Raw genomic sequence first — 25,060 nt, forward strand, 5'->3', positions numbered from 1 at the left:
ACATGAAAGTGCTGTATCCTTCGATCCATGATTGCCAAGACGGCCTTACCCCACTACTAACAAATAGAAGTTGAGCCCCTCGTAATGAAAGGCTTTTGTAAAGAGAGAACTGGACATGTGTTTTTACCTTTGTGTATCCATCTATTCTTGCCTATTGATTGAATATTAGAGTGTTTTAAGTATACAAAAACATCTATGAGGATGTGGTTGGGATGTGCTGCCTTCATGCTTGGGTCCGTCTTCCATAACATTTGGATCACCTAAAAAGAACCTACGTAGGTACGTAGACCCCCTGACGTCCAATGCTTATAGTGGCTTAGTGGGTTGCATTAACACGCCACAGGCGCTACAAAAACCCGCCACGTTAGGCCTGCCTTGAACTTGGACTCAACTACTTATCTCCACCCCGAGGTTGCTTCATTCATCCAACATCCCTCGAATCCTATTCAACCTCGAAACTTGATATCGGACCTCCCCTTTTAGCAATTCGCCCCGTTTTCTACCTTGAAGTCCTTTCCGTCTACAGAAAACCCTTATACGACTCCTTCTGCCCACGAAGTACCCTCGACGTCGCATCTTCTGTTCTATAAGCGATCCGCTTCGAATACAATCGCCTTCCTTTCGCGCCTCCCAAACGCATATTGAACCCGACCTTATCGTGCATATCAAGATCAGATTGAATCGAAGCTCGAATAGCCACTTGCTCTCTGCCCTTGCCTCCCTTCAAGTGCGATATCTTGTATTCTTAATCCTGTCAAAATACCCGACCGCACTCGTTGTGAACAGCAACTTGCTTCATTGCGATAACCGGCAGCAAATCATAACGTGCAATCGAACAATACGCCTGGAACCTTAACGACCGGCCCCAGCTCAAATTATTTGGAGTCGGTGCGCTCCATTTTGCCTCGCATTTGTCGACACATAGCATCAGGCAACCAATCTATCATACACTCACGGCCATCGTTCCCAAAGGATCAAGCGATTCTCCAGGTCGCATTCTGCTTTCCTAGAGACCTGTGGTCTACGCCAGGCGATGCGGCGGGGAGGGAGGACCTCGTGAACTATTTTTTAACTGGGGATCGAGGTCGGAAGTGCCAAACTGTTTGGCTGGCGAATAATACCTGTACGGGCCCCAAGCTCATGTTGTATGGTTGAAATTAATCATCTTATTTGCCATTCATTCCTTGCCAGCGCTCTCGTTTTTCTCTCGCCTTTTCCGAACTCTCTCTTGCTGAGATCTCTGCAGTTAATCAGACACTCCCTTATATATTGGCATATTGTATGACATTGCTCTGGGGATGGATCCTAGATTTCTTGTCTCTCGCGAAGATCTGTACACCTTACAGATGGAAGTGAAACAGGTGCAGTATGCCCAGAGCAATCATGCCGAACGACTTCTGCGATTGGAAAAGAAGCAGGCGGACGATGCTGCCTTGAAATCTGTCTGGAACTCTCCTTTTCCTGGAGTCTTGAGTGGCACTCCCCAGACAGGTAAGCCAACTGCCCAACACTGTCGGTTGTTTTCTAACGGAACTCTAGGACCTGTTTCTATCCCACACAACGATATGTTTGATGATCTGGACGAACAAGGCGAGGAACTTTTAGGATCTCTTCATCTTGGACCAGCAGAGGAGGAGCCTGTTCGTCGCGGGGCTGCTTCGCGGGCCAATAGTGTTCGATTCGACGAGAGCGCCTTGCACGGGTCAAGCTGGGGTGGCCCAGGGAATCGCCACTCAGGAGACTTTGGCCCCGTTCGCCCTGGAAGCGGTCTTATGATGGAGCGCTCGCTATCACACAAGTCAGACGGTCGACACAGTTCTGCAGGGCATTCAGTGCACTCTCATCACTCTGTTGCTTCTGGTCGGGCTAGCAGCTTAGGCCTTGACAACAACTTCGCTGTTGGTGACGATGACGACGACTCTTTCGATATTCCCGGCCCTCCTCCTGCTCTCTTCGTCCTTGGCACAGTGCCCTCAATCGTGCGATGCTGGCTGACCCCTAACTTTGGTCATTCCACACTCCTCTATGCTGACGTCTGCAGTGGCTCGCAGAAGTCCACGGTCGACTTTTCGCTGCTAAGAGAGTTGGATTTAGTCGATGAGATTCAACGTGACGTTGATGGTCTCCATCGTGTAAGGTTGAACGTCTACTTCGCCGAAGCTCTCTCCACGCACCATGGCAGCCGCTCCAGTAGCCCTCGACCTCCTGTTCCTTCAATCACTGTCCTTTTCGAGGTTTCTGGACTTACAGAACAGCCTACCCAACCGACAGATCGCAAGACTATTCGTATTTATCTGGGTAGTGATGTTCTGAGAGCTCATTCTGCAGATATCCTCTTTTCTCAGAACACCATGACACTTCGCGGTGACGAACGAGAACGGCTCCAGATTCCATTTGTCCGTCCGGAAGACGAGAGCACCTTTCGCAATATTTGCACCACAAACTTGGTCCCCGAGAAACCTAAGCTAAATGCCAACGCTGCACCTTTCGTCTCCAGTGATTTTAGCAAGGCTAGCCAGGAAAGCATTCACGACATGGAGCCCACTAACAACCAGGGCTACGAATCCCGAAGCGAAATGTCGCCGATGGCAAGCGAGGCAGCCCTTACCAAGCGCCCTAGCTCTAGAGGCAGTTTGTCTGGTGCAGAGAGTGAGCGGTCTCGGAGGGTCACCAATGGAGAGACAGCGAGTCCTAAAGATGGCATCGCTGAACACAGTGCATCCGAGACCAGTCAGCGGGAGCCTCCTTCTGGTATCTGGGGATCCTGGCGCCACGGGCCAGGTAACGGTGCAGACGGTCCACAGCGAGACGGTTCGTTAAGTGGATATCAACCCGCTGGTCGGGGTCGCAACATGAAAGTTCTCAAGCCTCAAAAGTCAATCTCCAGAGTGGGATCCTCCTATGACCCATCTCCTTTAACCAAAAGCTCGGTGGATAGCCGGCGTAAAAGTCAAGCCGGCGTTGGCGAGAATGGTGTCACTCCTGCTAACAGATGGGAGGCCAAGCGCGTGATGAGCGTGGGCAGTGCCGAACACAAGGCGCAATCGCAATCGCAATCGCAATCATCATCACCGTCTGTGAACCGCGAGGGGCGTGCTGTTAACGGTAATTCGAACAATGCTTTGCCCAGGTCAGCCAACCCCGTCGGTGTTGCTTCGGCATTCTCGTGGATGACACCAACGTCGAAGCCCAGGGCGACCGCAGGCTCAGATTAGAGAGATTCTAACAATGGCTTCTCGTCTTTCATTCTTTATTATCACTTCCCTTGACGGCCTTGTAGGTATGAAGACGTTTCGGAGACAATGGCCTGGATCTATTGTGAATAGCGATAGCTATTTTGAGTCGTAAAAGGCGATTATCCGGTGGAGGTCACAGACTCTTAAGGACAGAGGATGATAATAAGGATAACAATGGCGATTTGATCTTGCGAGATAGATAGACAGGGTCAAGGAAGCTGCTAGCCCTTGCATTCAACCAAAAAAATAAACAAATTTGTAACGTTGATGGCGTTTGTGCTATACAAAACTATGTAGTGGAAGGTTCTGTCGTCAGTCTATTATGAAATACGCCGCTGTTTAGATCTTGGACTCTGGAGGCAGAGTCTGCCAAACCTTCTTAGTATCGGCCATTGATTCCTTGACAACACCAAAAAGTCCCTTGAATGCTGAGTGCGATGCGTCTCCCACGCATTCATACATCCAACTCTCGCTCGAAGTCACTGTGATGCCAGGCTCGGCGCGCAATCGGTCCAGCGCAATGCCCACCTCGCGGGGGTTACAACTCGACACTCCATCAGCGATGACATAAACCTTGTGGCCGGCGTTGCGTAAATCAAGTGCTGTCTGGGTTATGCAGATGTGAGATTCAATGCCGACCAGAGCGATCTCAGAGTTCGGAGGTAAATCGGCAACGACAGAGGGGATGACCATGGAAAACTTGGTCTTGTCATGAGGTGCCGAGGGTAGGAGCTGAGCAAGAGATGATACAGTAGGACCAAGTTTAGCTGAGGTTTGAGTTGTGGTCACAACAGGGACGGAAAGGGAGTTTGCGAATTTGACAAGTTTCTGTGTGGTAAGGACGCTGCGGTTAGTTACTGGTTAGTGTGACGGTAAACTTTCGGTAGGGACGAAGGAAGACATACATGCTGTCAAATTCATAAATGACCTTGCGGAACTTTTCTTGAATGTCGCAGACGCTGTGTAACTCACAGTTAGTTTTAAAGTCTTGTACCGTACTATTCATGTAGGCTTACAATATCCTTGGGTTCTCTGCAATCAATGGTTAGTATTCTTTTCTTTCACCTTGACTCCATTGTGTACGACAAAACTCACTAAACCGCAGCTCATTCTGCGCTGAAGAAGACATGGCGTGCAGCTGTACCTTATGCACAGTAGATCGAGTCGAGATGTTTCCTCCAATAGTTCCTCTGATCAAATGAGCTGCCAGCGAGTTACCAATATTCGTCGCTGCAGCAGCCCGTGAACCGATAGGTAGTCGAGATATCCTACGTCGAACAAGAACTGGTGCGAGCGCTTGCATATCCACGAGGAGCGCAAGAAAGAAAAATGAAAGGAGGTAAAGATAGAAAAATGGAATATGAATAATTCCAAATCAAACTTATTCCGTATTGCTTCTTGTCATGCAAAAAGAAGTCTCGGTCAAATTCTGTAGCCGGTGTTCGGCATCTGAGACATTTGGAGTTTGATGCGGGAGTGAGTTAAAGTGGGAGAAGTAATTCTTTACCGTAGCTGCAGCGCGGGGGAACGGCAGTATGGATGGAACCTAAGTAAAGTGGGGAGGATCGCCCGGGGCGGGCGCTGTCTTGGGTTCATGCAGTAGCGCAAGTGCCTTGTAAACTCCCTAAGAGGTCTGGCTACAGGTGCCTAACAAGCCCCCGGGCCAGGGTCTGAACGCCGGGCATCTTTGGAGTGTGGTCCAATAGCGTGGTACAATAATAGAGATCGACATCAATGTCTCTTCTTAATATCACAGTTTGACTCATTCAACATGGCTATTGTACAACGGCTTTATCTAGCAAATAATCGAATCAAATTAATTTCTCTAAGTAGTTTTATCAATCAAGATTTTCCCCATCTTGCCGAGAATGTTAAACAAATCAAAGATCACCTTAACTCCGGTGTTGTTCTCCAACCGTCTATAAACCATCCCACCCTGTCCTTTATATATATATAGGTCCTAAGTAGAGGAAACAACTCTCCAAGTTGCGCCGTCACTCTAAGCATTGACCTCTGCAAACCATGTTCGCAAAAGACCAGCCAGCGCACTTGGTAACTCTTCAAGATTGTGGACAATCAAGTAGTACTGGAAAGGGAATGTGTCCAGATACCTCTCAATCACCACTTTGCTTTCTCCGCCATCCCGAACAAACTTGGCTTCCTTAAGTTCAAGTACACTATCGCCCTTCTTCTTGTCCGTGTCATCCATAATAATAAACACGATCATGATCCGCTCTTCCATAGCCTCTCGCAGCATTCGTCGGATACCCTCATGGGCTGACGAAGGTGTGAGACCGTCGGAGAGAATGAGTGCGAGTTGCCAGAGATCTGCATTACCACTGCCTTGTTGTCGGGCCTCTCTGAAAGTTTCGATGGTTCTTTGAATGAGCAGGCCAATGTCGGTGCGATCTTGAGCGAAATTGAATTTCTGCAGTACCTTGGCTCCTGCATCCGAAGCAAAAGGTTCTGTGAGGCCATGAGCGCTGAAAACGTCGGCGCCAAAGCCCATGACACCAACTTGTCCAGCTTCCAACATTGTAAGTGAGCGTGACACCATGACGAGGGATTCCATCGCCAGGGTACCCGATGATGTCTCCCCCATACTCTTACTGTCATCAACGCAGAGAAGGATCTGGTAGGTTCGCTTGGTCGGAATACTGCGTCGCATCCAGATCTTGTCTCGCTTGTAGCTCGAAGCAATGTATGGGATAATACGTTTGATGCTGAGCCGCTTACCGGTACGGAACCCACCCGAAAGCTTTGTTGATTGCGAAGGTGTAAGGATGAGTCGAAGCTGAGATGTCAATGCCAACGAGAGCGAATGTGTCTTGGTCTGGAACTCGGTCCACTGTTGCATCGACTCTCCAAAGTCTCGGAGCGGACGTTCTTGATCCGAGATGTGAGTAATGGAGAGTTGAGTCGATGTTTCCTGAATGTCTGCTTCGTCTTGGTCTTCTAACATTTGCGTCTCTTGCTCAGAAGGACTGAGCTCTCGGTCGTAGTTGCCTTGGCGTGTCTTGACTCCTGAGCGGGTGTCTTCCTGGTCCTTATCTGTGTCTTGATTGCTGGCATCTGGCGCCTCGGTGGTGTCGGCGGTATCCATTTTGTCGGGGTCCTGCTCGGTCTCATCCTTGTCCTCATCCATCAAACGGCTTGTGGGATCTTGCTTCTCCTCATCGATAGCCATGGACTCGTCAATGGGCTGCACCTGTTCGTCATCTGCAGTTCCCATAGCTTGCGTGTCCGTGGCAGTCTCATCGTCCTGAAGATGTTGGAATTCCTTGCGGCCTTGGTCGGCGCTTGGATCCTGTGGCGCGTTTTGTTCGTTGGCCTCGGAGGGTTCGGCATCCTTGATATCCTCTTGTTGTCGATGCCAACGTTCAAGGGCATCGCCAAGTTTCTTGAAAGGATCGCTACGGGCCGAGTCCGGTTTGTCTTGCTCTTGATCGGCTCTGTCCATAATCTCCCTTGACTGCGACGTAGAACCCTTGTTTCCTGCGCTTGTATCCTGGTCAGCGGCCCCTTCTCCCATCTCCCCATCCTCTTGTTGAGCAGCATTGCTTTGGAAGTTATCATCGACGTCCATTGAATCTGCATTCTGGTCTTGACCAGAGGTCTTGACATCGCTTGGTGCTGCATTGTCGGTGTCTGTCGTAGCGCTGTCTTGAGGAGGTTGGTTCTGATCCGTAGCATCATCCTGTTCTTCGGCTTTCTCTTCTTCCTCTGGCTTGACTTCCTCATCGACCTCATCCTTACCGCCAGCCTTTTCCTCGGGTGTTTCCTCGTCCTCTTCAATTCCGGCTTCTTCTCCTGCCTCCTCTTGTAGTTGGGCCTCAGCTGCTGCATCTTCTGAGTCTTGATCCGCATCATCGCCCATTTCCTGGTCCTCGACTTCTTTCTTCTCTTCTTCAATGTCGGACAGATCATCCAAATCATCACTGTCTGATACTGGCTCCTGCTCGTCGCCGAGATCCAAATCCATATCCTCAGGGAGCGCCAGGGTGTCGTTCTCCTGCGCGGTTTGCTCTTGCTTGTTCATTTCCTCTTGGTTTTTAACATCCTCTTCTTCCGCGCCAGCCTCCTCCTCCTCCTCCTCCTCCTCAGCATCTTGTTCACCAGAATCGTCAACATCTGGTTGTTCTTCACCATCCTGTTTCTGAGCGTCTTCGTCTCCCGCCAGCTGCTCATCATCCTTCTTCTGCCCCTTAGCCTTCTCGCCCTGTTGGTCTTTGTCGGCCTTCTCTTCGTCGTCTCCGTCCCACATCTTCTCGTCAACAGCAGTGGGATCGAGGTCATCAACATCTCCAGCCTCTTCGTCCATGTCATTCTCTTCGTCCTCCTCTTCATCTCCATTCTTCGATCCTTCTTCGTCGTCATCGGCACCATCGACACTGCCCATATCGCCTTCAAGCTCTTCGTCCGCCATATCGACAGCATCCTTTTCATCTTCCATTTCGCCATTCTCCTCTTTGTTGGCTTCCTGAGCAAGCTCAGAGAGATCCTCGTCAGGTTGGATGTCCTTGCTGATGTCTTCGGCACCTTCGCCATCGCCAAGGCCAGTCCCGGATTCCACTTTACCGGATTCGCCAGAGGTTTCATCAGACTTTTCTTGTGGGGTGCAGAATCCCTGAGATGAAATCTGAGTGAAGGTCTTGGTCATGTTGTAGGCCATGTGTGCTATAGCGCTATGGATGTCGATGACTTGCATCAATGTCTGCTGCGAGAGGTCGACATATTCAGTCAAGATTGGGCTTGCGATTGCCATGAGACTCATGGCTGCCTGGCCAAGATGCTGATCCTCCAGTTGCATTTGCTGCAGCATATTGATGCAGCCAGTCACACTACGTTCAACCTCCGCAGTATGAAGCTTAGTAAATAAGCTGGCAAAGGCGTCACTGTGGCTAATCAGCCAACCGGGCTCATCTTCCTTGCGAGGAATTTCTTTGGCGGCCTTCTTTGCACCTTCAACAGCTACGAGGATCTTGTCGCAAAGTGTCGAGATAGCGTTTGCGAATGTGCCTAGTTCCTTGCCGTTGTATGTCAGGCCTAAGACCTCCTCACTAATATCGGTCCAGCCAGCAATCTGCATGAAAACAAAAGAGAGTTTCGGATGTTCTCTGTTTAGATCCTCAAGACTGGCGCGGAAGCTGCTTAGTTCGCTGGAGAATTTGGCCTCCGCAAGGGCAGCTGCTTCAGAAGACACCCCTTCTGGGAGTTGTTTGAGGCCGGTAGTGGAGGTCTGGAGTGACTCAAATCGTCCATACCACGACTTCAGATGCTCTAGAGTCATGGTGTGCTTGGCTTCTCCCAACTTCTCGTGAATTTCCACTAGGCGGATGGCGTACTGGAGGATTTGGACGAGCCAGGGAAGAAGACGTGTCCAGTCGGATACAGTTGTCTGGTGGAGGAGGGCACCGTGCTTCTGGGCGAGGCTCAAGTGATAAAATTGTGATGATGATCGTTTGAGTAGCGACAATGAGGAGCCTCCATTAGAGATCAGGCTTCTCTGAGAGAGCAGCAGGTTGAGCATCCCTTCGACGAAACCAACACTTCGCACAATCTCTGCGCTCGTCAGATCCTCGGAGTGGTCTCTAGACGCATCTCTAACCTTGGGGACGAGGTCAAGAATCTTGTGGAAGTGATAGTCCATGGCCTCAGTACAAGCGTCACCAGGGAGATGCACTGGTTTGATGGATGCTAATACGAGTGAGAGTGTCTCCTGTTCAGCAAGTTTGTCTTGTCCAAGGTTGTGCTTGAGACCCATCTGCCGAAGATCGCGCAAAGTATCAGCGAACAGTTTCCTCTTTCTTGTCTTCAAGTGCTTGACCTGGTCCTTGTTCTCGTCGTTCAAGAAGGGTGGCGTTTCTTTCCGTAACTCTGTCATCGACTCGTTGAGACTTAAAACATAGTCATCGATGATCTGCGGCACATCGCTAGACATGTCTGGATTGTCTGAGATCTTGCGCATGACCGAGACAGTTTTGGAGACGTTGGCGAGTCGCTTGTGGCCATCGATCCACCCAGGCATGGTCTCATTCAGTTTGGAGAAGACGTCCGCCGAGACCTCAGGAGCAGGAGATTTGTTGTCAATATGAGCCATGCGACGGACTTCTTCGTCAGGAAGGCCTTGCTCTATGATTTGCTTTGCCTCCTGGCCAAGAACACCGCGGAACTTCCTGATAATCCGGAAAAGTTTCTGATGAGACTTGCGAGCACTCTCGCGTAAAGCATTGATATTTGTGTCCTTCCAACTTGCCATGAGGAGAACATCCTTCATCTTCTTCTCAATCGGAAGACGTCCTTTTTGCAAAGTTTCCCCCATGATCTTTTCATATCGAGAGTAATAATGAATAAAGTTGGACAACGAATGCAATACAACTTGCAGAATTGGATAATCTTCAGTCAGGAGCTTGAGGTGGCTTTGGAGTTGACGTAATAGGGCCAGACGTGCTCCATATTGGCCAACGATCGCAGTTGAAAAGTACATCTCTAGACTTGAAATCAGAGAAGCAGCATACTCTGTCATCTCTTTAGGAAAGTCAACAAGAGACAAGGGAACGGCAATGACAACTTGGTAAGCCACAAACCACCATGAGTACGCGTCGTCTTGGCATTTCTTCTGTTCCATGTCAAAGAGATTGGCCCAAGTCGATAGTTCCAGTCGTCGCCAGCGGATGACCGTGTCCGTAAGGAGGTTGTGGAGAGTAAGAACACCGTAGATTTTGCTTGCCCATCCACCAAATTGCCATTCATAAACATGGCCGTGAAGGTACTCAACCTTGGGAAGGATCTTGGCCAACGGCTCGGTGTGGACAAGTTCGAGGACCTGGTCACAAGCTTGGATGACATCGGCCAACGGTTGCATATGACCAATCTCGTCTACCATCTGTAACTCACGGAAACGAGCTTTGATCTTATGCATGAGGACAACAAGCTGACGAGCTTCTGGGACGTTGGCATCTGTGTAGAAGTTGTAGCCCTTGTCCACAGTGGATGAGACGAGTGACTCAAGTTTGTCGTTCAGGAAGAACATGGTGCCAGCCAGCATCTTGCTTGTAAGGTTACGATCAATGTTCTTGTGGTCGATAGTTTCCGATGTAACTCTGTCTCCAACAGATTTGCAAACATCATTGATGGCTGTAGCGAAATCCTGTTGTGTGAGGAAAAGGTTCTTGTGGAGTTGTGCCACACGCAGAGATTGGTCGCGCACTTCATCTTGCTTCTTGGCGGAGAGCACGTTCGCAGCTTCTTCGTCATCGAAAGTCGGGAACAACTCGTTGAACTCCTCTGTATCAATCTCCTCTTCGTCCTCCAAGGAGCCTCGGAAACGGTAAAGGCTACCCTTGGCAGCTTGCTCCTTGCGATCGGCCTCAAGTCTCTTGGTCCACTCGTCGAACAAACTATGAAAGCTCTTGAAAACCATATCACGGGCATGATGGCCGATGTTTTCGAAACCTTCAACGCTGGCAACGACAGACATGTAATTGAGGAATTCAAATGTTCGTGACGAAAAATCTCCGTCCTTCTGGTTCCACATGGTTCCGCCCAGGAAAGGCGTAACTTCAAGAATCTGCTGTGAAGCAGGTGCCAAGTTACAAGCTGATGCGGCATCGCATAGTGAAAGCCCAATCATGAGGCAACGAAGCAAACTTGAAGTAGGTCGTGTCATGTCTTGATATGCTTCGAAACGGGCAGAGAGTCTGTCCAAAAGTCGAAGTACGTTTTCTTTCACCAAGTACAGCTCTTCTGCCGCTTGACCCGGGTCTTTTTCAAGAATCTGAAGAGCAGAAGACAGAGTAGGGCCCGCAACGGCCTTCAGCACGTTAGAGAACTCAGCATGAAGCCGACTGAGCTCTGATTGATCGGGTCTGTAAATTGGTCGAACCTCTTGCGGAAGAGGGCCTAGGGCTGTGGCTTCAGCTTCAAGGAGACGGATGCGCTCATTTGTATCTTGTCCGGTAAAGAGCTTCTCAAACGTACGAAGTGATCCAGTCCGCTGATCGAGAAGAGCATGCATCTCTTGAAGAAATTCGCGTTCCATCTTCGGCCTACTCTGAGGATCAAAGACACGGTCTGGGACGTACAGCTTGACAGTGCCAATACTGAAGTGAATCCAGGAAAAAGCCGACAGATGTGCCTGCTTTTGGAGGTCCACTTGAGAGGCAGTGAGCGCCTTCAAGGCAGGGATAAGGTGTTCAACGGCGATCTGGCGAAAGTGATCCTGTTCGATGAGAGGCAAAATGGCATCGAAAGCTTGGGAATTCGCGGCAGGATCTTGAGAAATAAGTTGCGCTGCTTCAACAACAGCCTGCTTGAGACCCTGGCCGTGAGCATCGAAAACCTCAAGAAGAAGGTTGGAAAGAACGTTGTTCAGTCTAATCAAGGGGTTCTGAACCAAGTCAGCACTGAGGGTTGCAAGCTGCCGACCGGCAATTGGGAGTTCCGCTTCAAGGAGAGCCAGAGAGCCCAAGTTGACTGATCCCAAGTTTTGGAGCTTTGACCAGAACGACGTTACGAACTTGCCATCCCAGGAGAATTGGTTCTGGAAAACGAGGTTCTCGACTGTTTGGAGAAGTTCAGCCTGGTGCTCAGAGCTGGCAAGCATTATTCCCGCTTGCGTAGGGATATTAGACAAAACCTGCAGCTCTGCGTGATCTGAGTTGGTGGGGCTGAGCATTGCTACCTGGCGAAGTGATTCAAATTCTTCAACCATGAAAGGCATACGCTCGGCCTCATCAGCACCGATTCGACTTTCGAGAGACTCGATTTCTGTAGTGAGGGCTTCCAGAAGGCTGTCCACGTTTGGAACATCACTGCAGATGATTCCCGAGGCCTTCTCGAGAGTTGTCATAGCCTTTGCCAAGTCGGGAATTGCTGCTCCCGCCTTCCATCGTAAAGTATCGAATCGAGAGCCCAGCTTTTCAAGTTCCAGTGTTTGGTCCAAGAGAATTTTTGTAGGCAGTGGAGTCGGGCGGAAGACGTGCCAAAGCAGCTCCATGCTCAGACCGGTCGACAACTTGAATCCGGCGGTAAAGTCTTTGCCCAGCCGGTCAAGAAGAAGGAGAACAAATTCTCGCTCCTGTGTGCCATTCGACAAGGTCAATTGTTTTTCAAGGAAGTTTGCACCTTGTGCAAGGTGTGCTTGAAACTTAGCTTCGTCAAAGTTGTCTTCAGTGGTGAGTCGGACGGTGCGCTCAAGATAGCGTACAACACCTCTGAGAATTCGAACGCGCTCCGTCCACGATTCAGAAGACTCGAAGTTGAACCCAAGCCATTCTTTAATAGTGTTGATCGTGGAGACCAAGAACGAAGCCAGCTTCACGGTAGCATCTTTCGACACAGCAGCTACACGATCACTAATAAGTGATCTTTGAAGTCTGTTGAGAGCGTTCAACTTATTAACCTGAGCCTGACGTCGCTGGCCCTCGATAGAGTTTTGTAGGCGATACAGGTCGTGGTAGAATTCGAGGCAAGCGCCAAGCCATCGTGCGTGATCTGTTGAAGGCAAAATCTGGGCCATGGGGAAGTTGCTGAGTGGGTGCAGGGGCTGCGCAGGCTTGAGTGCCGGAACGTTCAGGGAATCATAAAGATTAGAGACGGTTTTGAAACCATCAGTGCCGTTGCTTGAGTGAAGGAAGTTAAGCAATTCTACAACCCCAACCTCGAACGCCTCGTTGTTGGCAGTATCCTTTGGCAGAGTGTCGGCAAATCGAGGAAGGAGAGCGATATCTGATATGGAAAGTGTCTCAAGGGAGCGCTCCACAGTCTCGACCGATTCATCGCTTGCGGTAGTCGAGTTTGCTACCTGCTTGGATGTGCCGTACCGTTGCAGACTGCTCTCCACGCTCACAACTCTATTGTATGAGGGGTCAAGGGCGGGAGGGGGTGTATGAATATGAATTTCAACAGCACGATTCCGCATTGCGCGAGAAAGCTCGCCATATCGAGGATCCATGGTTAAGAAAATGCGGAATTCTGGATGTGGGCGCACGATTCTAGGTTCTCCACCAGGTCCACAATGCTCATTGATGCTCAAGAAGCCGTTGGGCTCAAGGAGAGAGTTCAGTCGATCAAGGACAGAAGCGTTACACATGTTGGCATTGTCAAGAACCAGCCACTGACCCATTTGTAGGGCCTTAACAATGACACCATCCAACCACTCAAAACGAGGGTTCTCCAATACCAGATTGTGTTGCAGAGGAACAAGGGCCTTGGACAGCGCGGTGGCTACCTCGGAGTCGGTGGAGATCTCTTGAAGCAGCCCTTTGGCAGCTTCAGTGATGGCAGGAAGCGATGCAACATCACCAGTAAAGCCATCAAGCAAGTGAAGTAGATAAAGCGCCTGGTTGGGAACATCCCCTGGCACTGTGGACATGACCAAGTTCTGCAGGTCCTCCTGGAGGGCTCGGAGAGCAGCGTTAACCTCCCGAAGGGGGTCTGCCTGCTCAAATCCTCCAACAAGATCCATGGTATCGATGTCAGCGTTCATCGGGAACACTACAAGAGGTTTTCCGGCCAAAGCTGCGACATGCTCCAGCAAAACAGTCTTGCCGTAGCCTGAAGGGCTGCTGAGAATACAGGGAACATTTTGCTTAACACAAATCATGAGTGACTCAAGCTCAGCCAGTCTAGGAACAATGTCGATATTAGGGAGTCGCTCTGGCTGAGAATGAGGGTGTCTGTCGAGCAGAGCCAATCCAACTTGGCCAAACATTGGGTTGATATCATGATACAAACTATGCTGTCGTGGCGGCGAACCGGAAATCAACGTAAAAAGATTGTCCACTTCCTCACGATCCCGCTGTGTTCGGAATCGCTGTCGGACAATAATATCAAGAAAGTCGTCAACATGGGCATTGCGAAGTAGAGGGTCGGAGGAGTCGAGAAGTTTCAGCCAACGAAGGACATCGCGCAAATTGAACTCCCAAGGACTTCCCTGACTCCCGAAAGCCTTCTCTATGGCCAGCTTGTGGTCGAGCTGAGACACAAACTGAATCAGTTTGCTGATCGCCTGTGGTTCAATTTTGGGGTAGTTGTGTGCTGCAATCAAGTTCAGATCGTCGTCTGAGAAGACATCGGCGTAAACAACGATGAAACGGTTAACAAAGGAGGCGGGTAAACCTTTGCGGCCACCGCCCTGGTGATGAGGGTTTTGGGCTGCGAAAAGGCGGAAATCTGGGTGACGCTTGAAGACTTGGTCCAATTCTGAGATATAAACCTCACCTCGGTGATCAAGACAAGCGTTCAGGCCTTCCAGTACAGACTGAGAAGCAAGGTTCATTTCGTCCAGGAGTACCCATTCGCCCTTTTGCATAGCCTGAAGGAACGGGGCGTCTCTCCAAGCAAAGTTACCAGCCTCGGCTCCCTCAACAGGAACATCAGTACCAAACAAGTCCATCAAATCAGTTTGGTCAGATAAATTAATTCTTGTCAACGGCTGCCCACATGCTTGGGACAAGGCTGCAACAAGAGTCGTTTTACCGACACCGGGACTTCCCTCAAGCAAAATCGGCCGTTGCATCTGAAGCGCTCGAAGTACTCGCATGGCATTCAAACGCGTAGTGGGTGCATGGAAAGCAAATCCAGGATCAGCAACGCCTATGGAAGCCCGGGGGATACTGAAGTGGCCAATGGTCAAAGAATGGTCATCCATAGAGAGCTCTGGCTGTGTCTCGTAGATCCCAGAGACATCCTCACCGATAAGCTCACTTAGCTTGCCCAGACACTTCTGGCGTTGTTGGCCAAGTGACTTGGGGTCGGTAGCCAGGATAGCAGAAGGATTGGCGCCGATGCTATCAATAAAAATGGTTGAAGCACCATGAACCAGAGAGATGATAGGTTCATTAGGTTGGAAGTCATTGATAAATTGGACCCAAACAAGAATTTCTCTGACGGAGAACGGCGCTGATGCCATAGACCTGAAGGTGTCACCGAACCAAGCAGCAAACTTAACAATGATTTCGGTCAATTGCTTAGAGTCCCTATTGAGCTTTGTCTTGACAATCTCATAGATGTCTTCGCTTTGTGACAAGGCTGGGACCCAAATTTCAGTGAATCGGTTTCGTAATGCAGGCGAGAGTTCCTTCTTTCCAAAATCACCACCTGGATTCATGGTAGCAAAGAACTGGAATCCATCGGCTCCAACAACAAAGGAGTTGTCAACACCCTTTTCGGCAAGAAGAAGTGTTCTTGAAGGTTCCAGCACAGAGTTCAAGCGCTCCAGAACCGAGTCATCAGCCAAGGAGATTTCATCCAGTAGGAAAAAGTGACCCTCTCGCATCGACTCAACCAGACTTCCGTCTGCCCACTCAAACAAAGCTTTGCTTCGTGTCTCGTGGGCACTGATTCGCTCCCGGACGTCTTGAGGAATATTGTTGATGATTGAAGTATCCAATGCGTTATATCGCTCCAGGCGCTCTTCGACCGAGCCGGAGATATCTAATCCAAACGTCTGCAGAACCGACTTCAAGTCCAAGTCCATGGCATCGATGATGGCTCCACGGTTACGAATAGGTCTTTGAGAACCAATCAGATCACCTGTCTCGGTGTTTTGGTGAGCGTTGACGATATGGAGCTCTCTTTTCAATGCCTCAGCAAGCAGTTGAACGACGGTTGTCTTGCCACAACCTGTCTCGCCCACTAGCAATACCGGCTCGTTGTTGCGTAATGCTCGAGAGACAAGAACATAGAGTCGGCGCATTGCATGGGTCCATACGACTCCCTGGCTGTTCTTCTGACTCGTGAACTGCTTCAGCTCAGGGGCCACAGTGGCAGAGTAAAGATTTTGTGGATCGATCTTGACTTTGAAAACCTTCTCAATGATCTCCTTGACAGCAATGCGCTCCTCCTCGTCGCGAACCCTTTCTGCGAGTAACATGAATCCGTGACAAGCAATTTCTTCACGTGTCTCGGCCTCTCGCAACGCCCAACGAAACAGATCTCGAAGTGTGGCAAAGCTGTCTTTTTGTTCAAAAAGTCGACTTGTTTGACGAAGTCTTGACAGTTCCTTGTAGACAGTAACAATTCTTCGGCAATCAGGAGGAGAGGTGTTCCGACTTCGTTGTTGGAGAATAAACTCCAACTCGTCTTCAGGTATGTCATCAAAGTGCAGCTCGAGGAATCTGTTACGAAACGCTCTTGAAAGCACCTTTCTGCCACCGTATAGACCAGGGGGGTTCTGTGTAGCGAACAAGATGAAATTCTCATGTGGTTTAACGATCTCTTGAGTTTCGGGGATCAAGAGCTCCCGGTTGTCATCCAGAAGACGGTTCAGGGCCTCAAGAACGTCTGTTGGTGCCAAGTTGAGTTCGTCAAGCACGATCCAGTGACCTTGACGCATTGCTTGCACAAGGATACCCTCTTGGAATCGGAGCTTGCCGTCAGACCCAGAGATATAGGTACCAAGATACTCCTGGAGGTCGGTATGCTCGTGGTTGTTGATACGCACAAACTTATTCCCAGTGAAGTTTGCAAGGTACTCGATCATGCTTGTCTTTCCAGCAGATGTTGGGCCTTGGATAAGAATTGGGAACCGCCTTGTTGAGGTAGCACGGACAAGGTTCAGAAGATTTCGTTCGACATAAGGAGTAATGATGTAGTCGTCCCGTTCAATGGGTGTTTCATTACCCTGGAAGAGCCAGTATTGTCTGTCCCGGTTCTTGTTCTTGAAGCGTACATATTGTTTACCATCGTTAGGGTGTTTCGGTGCTTGAGAAAGTAATGACTGAGGGTTACCGTGGCTCTCAAAGATATGGTGAGATATTAAGGGCACAAGCATCTTTTCCGACTCTCTGTCAAGCAGTGTAAGAAATCCCATTGCGAATCCCTCATAAAGAGCCCTTCGCACACCATAGTAAGGTGCAATGGTATTCACGTAGCTCAGAACTCGTGTCAGGGTACGAAGACTGAAGTGAGGCACTTCATTCGCTCCATCGACCAATCTCTTCTCTTCTGCCAGTCGCTTGGTGTTGATATAGAGACGCGCAATATCATCTGCTGCCTGGTCATTTTTGCTGCTGCTGTTGCCGAGATAAGTCTTGATGATGTGAAGCAGATCCTTAATATCCTTATCTGGACTCGATACGTAAACTTCGGTAAATCTGGAGCGGATCCCAACTGGCAAATCTCGCTTTCCGATATCGGTTGCAGGGTTCATGGCACCGAAAATTCTAAAGTTGGGATGAGCCTCGATCTTTTCGATCTCGCCAGTTTCTGACAAAAGAATGGATGGCCTCTCCTCAGGGCCGGTCAGGAGATCAGCAATGCTTTCAAGGGTATCGGGAGAGGCGAGGTTGATCTCATCGAGAAGTACCCAGTCACCGTTGCGCACAGCCTTGACAAGATTTCCCTCCATGAAAGAAAAGGCAAAGCTGCCGGAGCCTCCGGAGACCTGAACATCGAACTGCTCGAGATTACGGGCAAACAGGTCCCACCGTGGACGTAGATCGAGCAGGGTCTGTAGCTTGGACTGAGTCTTTCGACGCTTCGTAGGCTGCTCATCTCCATCTCGAGTCTCTGATTGTTCTGCTTGAACTCGTTCGAGCTCTTTCACAATCTTGTTAAACATCTTGGGGGCTTCCTTCCATAGTTTAGACACCCTTGACCATTGTCCCTTAGCAAAGCATTTGCCAACTTGCTCAAGGTACTTTTGGTTCTTTGATGCAGAGATGCCAGTAGCTGAGAACAGATCCTCGAACTCTTCCTTGAGGGGCATGGCCAATGTTCGAGTATTTACAGGCTTGAAGCCACCGAGAAGATCGCCAACCTCACTTTGTTGGGACAAGTTTACGGCAACAAGCTTGTGGCCCAAGGACTCGGCCAGCTGCTGTACCACTGTAGTCTTGCCAATACCGGTTTCTCCAACAAGAAGAACAGCCTCATTGAGTTTAACCGCGACAGCGATTTGTTCCAATAACCTCTTGGCGTGCGCTGTGCTTGCGAATGGCCGTTTTGACTTCTGTACTCTGTTTGATTGCTTCTTCTTGCGCAACACAGCGCGGCCAATGCTGAACTGGCTTTCGCTCTCCTGTAAAGGAGGTATATGAGTTGACATATAATATTCAACTCGTTCTTTTGGAATGCGCATCTCCTCAGCAATCGCAAAGATAAGGTCTTTACCGATATGTGGATCAGGGCAGCTTCCAACAAAACAATCAACTGCTTCCATAAACATTTGATCTTCTGTCGTGTTTGTGATCGCTTCCTCCCCTGTCTTTGAGCCTGCGGTGATTAAAGACTCCCGCAGTCTGCGACACCATTTCAGCAAGTCACGCAGCGTCATCTGGCGGTCCATCACATTGCGACCCCGAGTAAATGCGCCAGGTTTGTTGCTGAACTGAGACAGACGGGTATATACTGCAAGAATATCGGGGACGAGCCTTCGCAGGATGGGGTACGTCTGAACTATGACATCTTCAAGCTCGGAGGTTGCGAGGGCTTGGGTATTCAAGGTCTGCCAGAAGCGCATACCAACCATGCTAGGCAGATTCTCCCGTCCATTCATACCTCGTGACGTCCGCACTGTTGCGAAGAGTCTGAACGTGCTTGCTGCACGTATCCTTTCGCCTCGACTTGGGATAAGAAGTTCTTGTCGTTCGATAAGGGGGAGCAACGTGCTCAAAACCTCGGTGGGGGCTCGGTCCAGATCCTCCACCAACACCCATCGACCTTCTTTGACTGCTGTAGTCAAAACACCAGGACGCCACTGGAAACTGCCGGGTTTCGTGTCGGTTGAGTATAGGCCGATCAACATCTTGGCGTCGGTCTGTTCGTTAAGGTGCAATGTGACCATATTCGAGTACATGCCAAGCTGTTTGGCGATTTCGTGAACCAAGGCGGTCTTGCCGACTCCAGGCGGGCCGTGAAGCATGACTGGGTCATGTTCTCGTAGCATGGTCGCCAACTTTTCCAAGTTGGACACAGTCGTAGGGGTAAGTACGAGGTTCGAGGGCTCTCCGGTTGGCCCAAGAGGTCTGGGGAGAATGACATTGCCGTAGGAAACGACGTAAGGGGTTAGAGCCTGTAGATACGGAGGTTCATTGTCGTTGGCTTCGTGAGCAGCTTGTACTTCTTGGCGCAAAGTTAGGAAAGACTTTACTCGAGACTGTTCGTACAACGAAAGGAACCCATAATCAATCGATCTGCCGTCAAAGTCTGCTAGGATAGCCTCGCTCTTGCCGATATGTTCTTGGATGAGAGATTCAAGCTTCCAATCTGACCCATGAAGAAGTTGAATAAATATCCTGGTCGCGAGATAACGGACTGCTGTACTTTGGTGATTAAAAAGGGTCTGCATGAAAGCGGCCGATGTCAGGGGGCCGAAGTTGCGCGAGTCGAAGCTGATCAGCCTCCAGGCGACAAGGAGACTCTGTAGGAGGACATCGCCGTCCTGAGTGATAGCATCCTGGTCAAGTTTCAAGGGTGGGAGTCGTAGAGAGTGTGAATTAGTCGGCTGTTCGGCGGTAGAAGAGGCGTATTCGATGAAGGTTGATAGATAGGGAGCAAAAGGAAGAATACGTGCTAGTGCCGAGTATATTCGTATATGTTTTTGTTCATTGCCAGGGTTGAGAATCCATCGAGCACAAACGTCTGGAAAGACATGCTCAAAATGCGCAAAGATACGCTCTGTAAGTGGTGGGCAAAGAGCTGCCTCAGCAATAGCATCGAGTAACTTCGTGGAGGACTCTGTCTGAATAATTGCCAGTATTTCTGCAGGCAAAATTTCTAACACAGTCGCGTCCTCAAGGAGGGACCTCCTCTGTCGTGAGACATCAATCATTGCCATGATTGCGCTCTTGTCGACAAATTTTGGTTGCCGATGCTGGTGTAAACGTGATTCACCAACCGCACCTTGAACTTGACTTTTTTTTCTGTTATCTTATCTCGGTTTGTGCCAGTTGTGGGGCCATCTAGGTTGCGCTAATCTCATGGACCCTGGACTTCACCTGAAAGTAATTGGTATCGACAACATTCATTTTACCGAATTGAGTCTAAAGATGATGTGTTTCTATTCTGAGGGTATTGCCAATATTGCCATTTATTTTTGAACGAATGCGTTGCTTCACCTTCCCAATTCCTCCAACTATTGACGTCTAATCCTGCTCAAGTCTCATCGGTCAATAAAGCGTACCTTTTGGCTCAAGTGACAGCGACATCACAACTGGAACTTGGGCAGCCTCAACAGTTCGTTAAGTTAGCTCGATAGTATCATTCCAAATCAAATATTATTATCAAGTCCTATTTACTTGTATCTTGAAGTTACAATTGCAAAGCAAAGGCAATCGTTCGACATAAGTGGTGGCCCCATTTATACACGTGATCATGCCGCTAGCCCGCCAGAACATTGATACTCGAAAAACTTCAAGACGTTCCCTCAGACGCCCGCACGCGACGACTCTCTCGAATTGAGCATTCACCAGTTCAACCAAAACAATGGCCATGTCTTGTCGGTACGCCGCCCAGAGCTGTGCTCGCCAGCTCCGATCCGCTGGCGCTGCCCGAGCACCCGCACAGCTTGTCCGCATCCCGGCCACATCGAGGAGATGGAACTCATCCGAAGCCGCTCCCGTCAACCCCAAGATCGCAACCATTGTCGATCAGATTAGCCAGCTTACTCTTCTGGAGACTGCCGACCTTGTTTCCAGCCTCAAGGTTAGTAGTGCTGGTGCTGAAATAAACATCAATTGGACATTGGCGGGGTTATTTGGATCGTAGTCGCTAACATGACGCCTTGAACAGAGCAAGCTCAACATTCCCGATATGCCCATAGGCGGCTTTGCTGCTGCTCCTGCCGCTGCCCCCTCTGCCGTTGAGGAGGCTGAGGAGGCTGCTCCTGCCGCCGCCGAGAAGACCCTCTTCACCCTCAAGCTTCAAGGATTCGATGCCCCCTCCAAGGCCAAGGTCATCAAGGAGATCAAGAACATGCTCGGCCTGAGCTTGGTGGACAGCAAGAAGTTCGTCGAAAGCGCACCCAAGATGATGAAGGAGAACGTTCCCAAGGAAGATGCCGAGAAGATCATCAACACCATGAAGGAGTTGGGCGCCACCGTGGTTATGGAGTAGAATGGATGATCGATCTATGGGACATGACGACTAGCGACTTGGCACGATAGATGGCTGGATTGCATGTATAAAAACATATGTACTAGTATCTAACAATACGCAACCTTGGACAAGACTCATCGGTGAGTTCTTTCTAATCATGATATCACATCGAACATGAAGTAATCATTGTCGCTCTGACAAGTTACAATCACTACTACTTCGAACTTATAATGAAACGTTGAAATGTCACTACCCTAGGCAGTCATCAAAATGACGGGTATCAATGCTTTGTTGTCAGTTCCCCCAATTACGAACGCCGTTCCAAGACCAACCTGGGAAAGATATGTTGAACGTCCAACGACTGTTCCCGTTCGTTCCGTTCTCCGGGTGATGGTAGCCAGGCAGCGTCCCCATTCCATTTTTGTTCTCTTGTAAAGTGATTTCTTTTCCTTTGTCGTTGGGCCCGCTCCTAGTAATTGTTGCCATTCTTTGCTCCGTGGTTGTGCTGGCAGCCAGACTGCATCTCCATCTCCGTTTGAAAATCCCTTTGCTCTTCAGTGATCAGGCGGTCATCGTCTTCTCCAAAATCGCTAGTCTCTTCCCATAGCCGATTCATTTCCGCATTTTCAGTCTTGGGAATGGCCCATATACTTTCGCGCTCACGCTTGTGACGTTCCCGGTCCTCTTCGATTCTCTGCTCTATTTGTCGCTTGTCAAGTTGATTTGATGCGCCCCGTCGGCCTGGCTTAGGGATGGTTTGAGAAGGTGGGATATCTGTCATCTCCACATCTCCGTTTGGTGAGGCAAAGTCTGCTGCATTTGTCTCGCGTTCCTTTATAACATCCTCAATCTGAATGACTGCTTGCGACTCCAGGTACCCTTTGCCTTGAAGCCCTTGCAAAACCTATAGTAAATGTGAGCCGAACGTTCTAAGTCAAGTCAGAGAATTGTATGGTGCTAGGCTCAGCCGACCTTTCGAACTACTCTGACGTTGGCAGCACCAGATCCATCATCGGGGGCGACAGCATCAACAACACGAATAATGTCCCGTTGCATCATCCGAATATAGTCTGGATGTCCATCGCGCTGTGCCATGTCGAGGAAATGCTCAATGAAGTACATGATGTTGGCCCGTATGTTCATGTTATTCTGTTGGTTTAGGTCAGTGATGGGTTTACACTGAGACTCGATAGACCTACCACTCTTTCTAATTGTTCCAGGATACATGAGTGTAAGTCCTCGTCCATGTCCCTATATCTGAGAGCATATTGTGCGGCCTTTTGTGCAGATGCTACCGATGCATTGAGATGTTGAAGCTGAGAGGTGAAGCGCATGCGCACTTCGAAAGGATCGGCCATAGTGAATGAGTGAGTATTGATCTCAACTGGCAAGAATGATCAGTAGTAAAAGGCAAAACAAAAGTCTGGAGTGACAGATCCCGGAAGTTCGGAACCTTTGGACGACTTCAAGAACTTTCTCGGTGTAACAAGGGACAAGACTCTCGGAATAGATCCAACCAAGATGATTAGTGGTGATACATAGTTGAGATGAGAGATGTACTGGGACTGGGTAAGGATGTTTGTTAGTGGATCAGCAAGGAAACAATTGCCTATAGTGCCACAATGGCTATGGCTATGGCTGTGGCGGTGCTCATACGCGGTGAGAGAATTTGAGACCGACCGGGAATAAACCAGTCTCACCTCCTAACCGCATCTTCAATTTCTCTTTCATGCCTCACTTTAATATTTGCTTTTCCTCTTCAGCTGAATTTCCTTCACTGGTGAAAAAATACATACAGGTCGGACTAGCCGAAGATGTATCACATTGCTCTAACCACAAAAGGTTGCCGGTGAAAACTTATCAAGTGTGTGCGTCTTCGCTGAAGCAACGTTGAAGCCACACATGAGTTATGGATGGGCATGGGCATGTCAGGGGCTTCATCCATTATTCGCGAGTTACCTCAGATCGCCATGCTGTCTATCTAGACTAGATGGTTGTTTTTTACTCATTTCCTAGCATGATGGTGAGACTTTGGGTGTCTTCAGTTTGCTTCGCCTCTTCTCTCGGTGAATGGCACCCCATTGAAAGGTATCGATTTCCACATAGAATTTATACAGCTACTTATTTACCCCTTATCGTTCCGTCTTTGCTTCGTTTTCCTGTTTTGGATACGGGGCAGGTCGCGCATTGGGCAGCAAAGGCACTTTACGTTACCTACTACCCGGCATTTTTCTACTATTTGAGAGGTAGCTTTACTGTACTCTTAAGCTGCATTATGTAGCAGTAAACAAGGACTCGCGCTGTCAACCTGACAATACTAAAATAAATAAATGTGGAATCCTTTTGTATAAATCTAGTCTCTCCCCCCGTTTCCCCAGCTTTTTGTATTCTTTCAATTTTGCTCCCAACTTTCCCCATTCCGATCTACCTATATTCGCCTGACACTTGACACGAGTCAGTCAGTCCTCTGCCTCTAGATTTTCTTCTTCTCATACACAAATAACTTTTGATTGTTCGTTCAGTTTTAGACACAGAAAGCATCATGCCCAACTCAATGGCTCTCACGCCTTACGGCTCAAATGGAAGTACAGACCTCACCATGACTGTTCTTGGCTGTGGTAAGTAGAAATATCAATTCATCATGAGACAAATATCATGGCTGCGCAGCATATATCCAGACATGGGTATAAGCCCCAGCATGGTTTTGAGATCATTGAATATGGCCAGAACCACCATGTTCACTTGCTGAGAATCGAACAGGTACCATGGGCGTTGCCATTCTCAGCGGTATTTTGAACTCTCTCGCAGAGATGCAAGGACCCAAGCCTCTCCAGACCTTGACTTCAACACCCGGCGATGAGGTGCCTAACCGACTTCCCTCACGTTTTGTTGCCAGCGTAGCCACTCCTGCTGGTGCTAAGCGCGTCAAGGGTGCCCTTTGGGAGCACTCTTCTATTCTCAAGGTTGTTCACAACGACAACCTTGGTGCTGTTCAGCAGTCTGAGGTCGTCATCCTTGCATGCAAGCCGTGGATGGTCAAGGAGATTCTCACCGAGCCTGGTATTTCAAAGGCTCTTCACGGCAAGCTCCTCATCAGTGTCTGTGCTGGTATCACCGTTGAGGATATCGAGATCGCGCTTCATGGCGCTGTGCCTTGCAAGGATCCTGAGGAAGATGGCCGATGCCGCATTGTCCGTGCCATGTGCAACACCGCTGCTGTTATCCGTGAATCCATGACCGTCATCGCATCTCCCAACTCTCCTCTCGACCACGCCACTGAGAGCCTTGTTACCTGGATTTTCAAGCGTATTGGCGATGTCGTCTACCTGCCAACCCGACACATGGACGCATCAACAGCCCTGTGTGCTTCAGGCCCTGCCTTCTTTGCTCTCGTTCTGGAGGCCGCTATTGATGGTGCCGTCGCCATGGGTATCCCCCGCGCGGATGCTCAGCGCATGGCCACACAATCTATGAGGGGTACTGCTGGTCTTGTCCAACACGGCGAGCACCCTGCCCTTCTTCGGGAGAAGGTCTGCACATCCGGAGGCTGCACTATTGGCGGCGTCTTGGTCCTTGAGGAGGGTAAAGTCCGAGGTACTGTCTCAAGAGCTGTGCGTGAAGCCGCTGTTGTTGCTGGACAGATTGGCAAGGGGGCTGAGGGTGTAAATGGAACAAGGTTCAACTATGAATAAGGCGATCATAATCAAGACGTGGTTGAGACTTCCCAGGGCCAAGCTGAAGTTTGGCTCAGGGCCTTGGGGTGGATCTACCATTATCTATTT

General features: G+C 49.5%; 6 protein-coding genes across 6 annotated transcripts; 3 read left to right on the forward strand and 3 right to left on the reverse strand.

Annotated features, from left to right (window-relative positions):
* Positions 1-1,298: 1,298 nt before the first annotated feature.
* FSST1_001799 (uncharacterized protein) lies at positions 1,299-3,215 on the forward strand (the record flags this gene model as incomplete). The annotated part of the gene is made up of 2 exons (XM_083227726.1): positions 1,299-1,491; positions 1,540-3,215. 2 exons carry the CDS (start codon positions 1,299-1,301, stop codon positions 3,213-3,215), a joined length of 1,869 nt encoding a protein of 622 aa, XP_083091981.1.
* A 360-nt stretch (positions 3,216-3,575) lies between these two features.
* On the reverse strand, positions 3,576-4,539 carry FSST1_001800 (uncharacterized protein; the record flags this gene model as incomplete). The annotated part of the gene is made up of 4 exons (XM_083227727.1): positions 3,576-4,080; positions 4,142-4,195; positions 4,253-4,268; positions 4,332-4,539. 4 exons carry the CDS (start codon positions 4,537-4,539, stop codon positions 3,576-3,578), a joined length of 783 nt encoding a protein of 260 aa, XP_083091982.1.
* A 696-nt stretch (positions 4,540-5,235) lies between these two features.
* On the reverse strand, positions 5,236-20,019 carry FSST1_001801 (AAA family ATPase midasin; the record flags this gene model as incomplete). The annotated part of the gene is made up of 1 exon (XM_083227728.1): positions 5,236-20,019. One exon carries the CDS (start codon positions 20,017-20,019, stop codon positions 5,236-5,238), a length of 14,784 nt encoding a protein of 4,927 aa, XP_083091983.1.
* Positions 20,020-20,666: 647 nt separating this feature from the next.
* FSST1_001802 (mitochondrial 54S ribosomal protein bL12m) lies at positions 20,667-21,296 on the forward strand (the record flags this gene model as incomplete). The annotated part of the gene is made up of 2 exons (XM_083227729.1): positions 20,667-20,885; positions 20,973-21,296. The coding sequence occupies 2 exons, from the start codon at positions 20,667-20,669 to the stop codon at positions 21,294-21,296; spliced, it is 543 nt and encodes a 180-aa protein (XP_083091984.1).
* Positions 21,297-21,747: 451 nt separating this feature from the next.
* On the reverse strand, positions 21,748-22,636 carry FSST1_001803 (CTD kinase subunit gamma CTK3-domain-containing protein; the record flags this gene model as incomplete). Its single annotated transcript, XM_083227730.1, has 3 exons — positions 21,748-22,182; positions 22,251-22,427; positions 22,478-22,636. The coding sequence occupies 3 exons, from the start codon at positions 22,634-22,636 to the stop codon at positions 21,748-21,750; spliced, it is 771 nt and encodes a 256-aa protein (XP_083091985.1).
* A 1,184-nt stretch (positions 22,637-23,820) lies between these two features.
* Positions 23,821-24,970, forward strand: FSST1_001804 (pyrroline-5-carboxylate reductase dimerization-domain-containing protein; the record flags this gene model as incomplete). The annotated part of the gene is made up of 2 exons (XM_083227731.1): positions 23,821-23,896; positions 24,039-24,970. 2 exons carry the CDS (start codon positions 23,821-23,823, stop codon positions 24,968-24,970), a joined length of 1,008 nt encoding a protein of 335 aa, XP_083091986.1.
* Between the last annotated feature and the right edge of the window lie 90 nt (positions 24,971-25,060).

The sequence above is a fragment of the Fusarium sambucinum genome, chromosome IV (genome assembly GCF_050947815.1).
Source record: "Fusarium sambucinum isolate potato_lamoka chromosome IV, whole genome shotgun sequence".
Taxonomy (NCBI): Eukaryota; Fungi; Ascomycota; class Sordariomycetes; order Hypocreales; family Nectriaceae; genus Fusarium; species Fusarium sambucinum.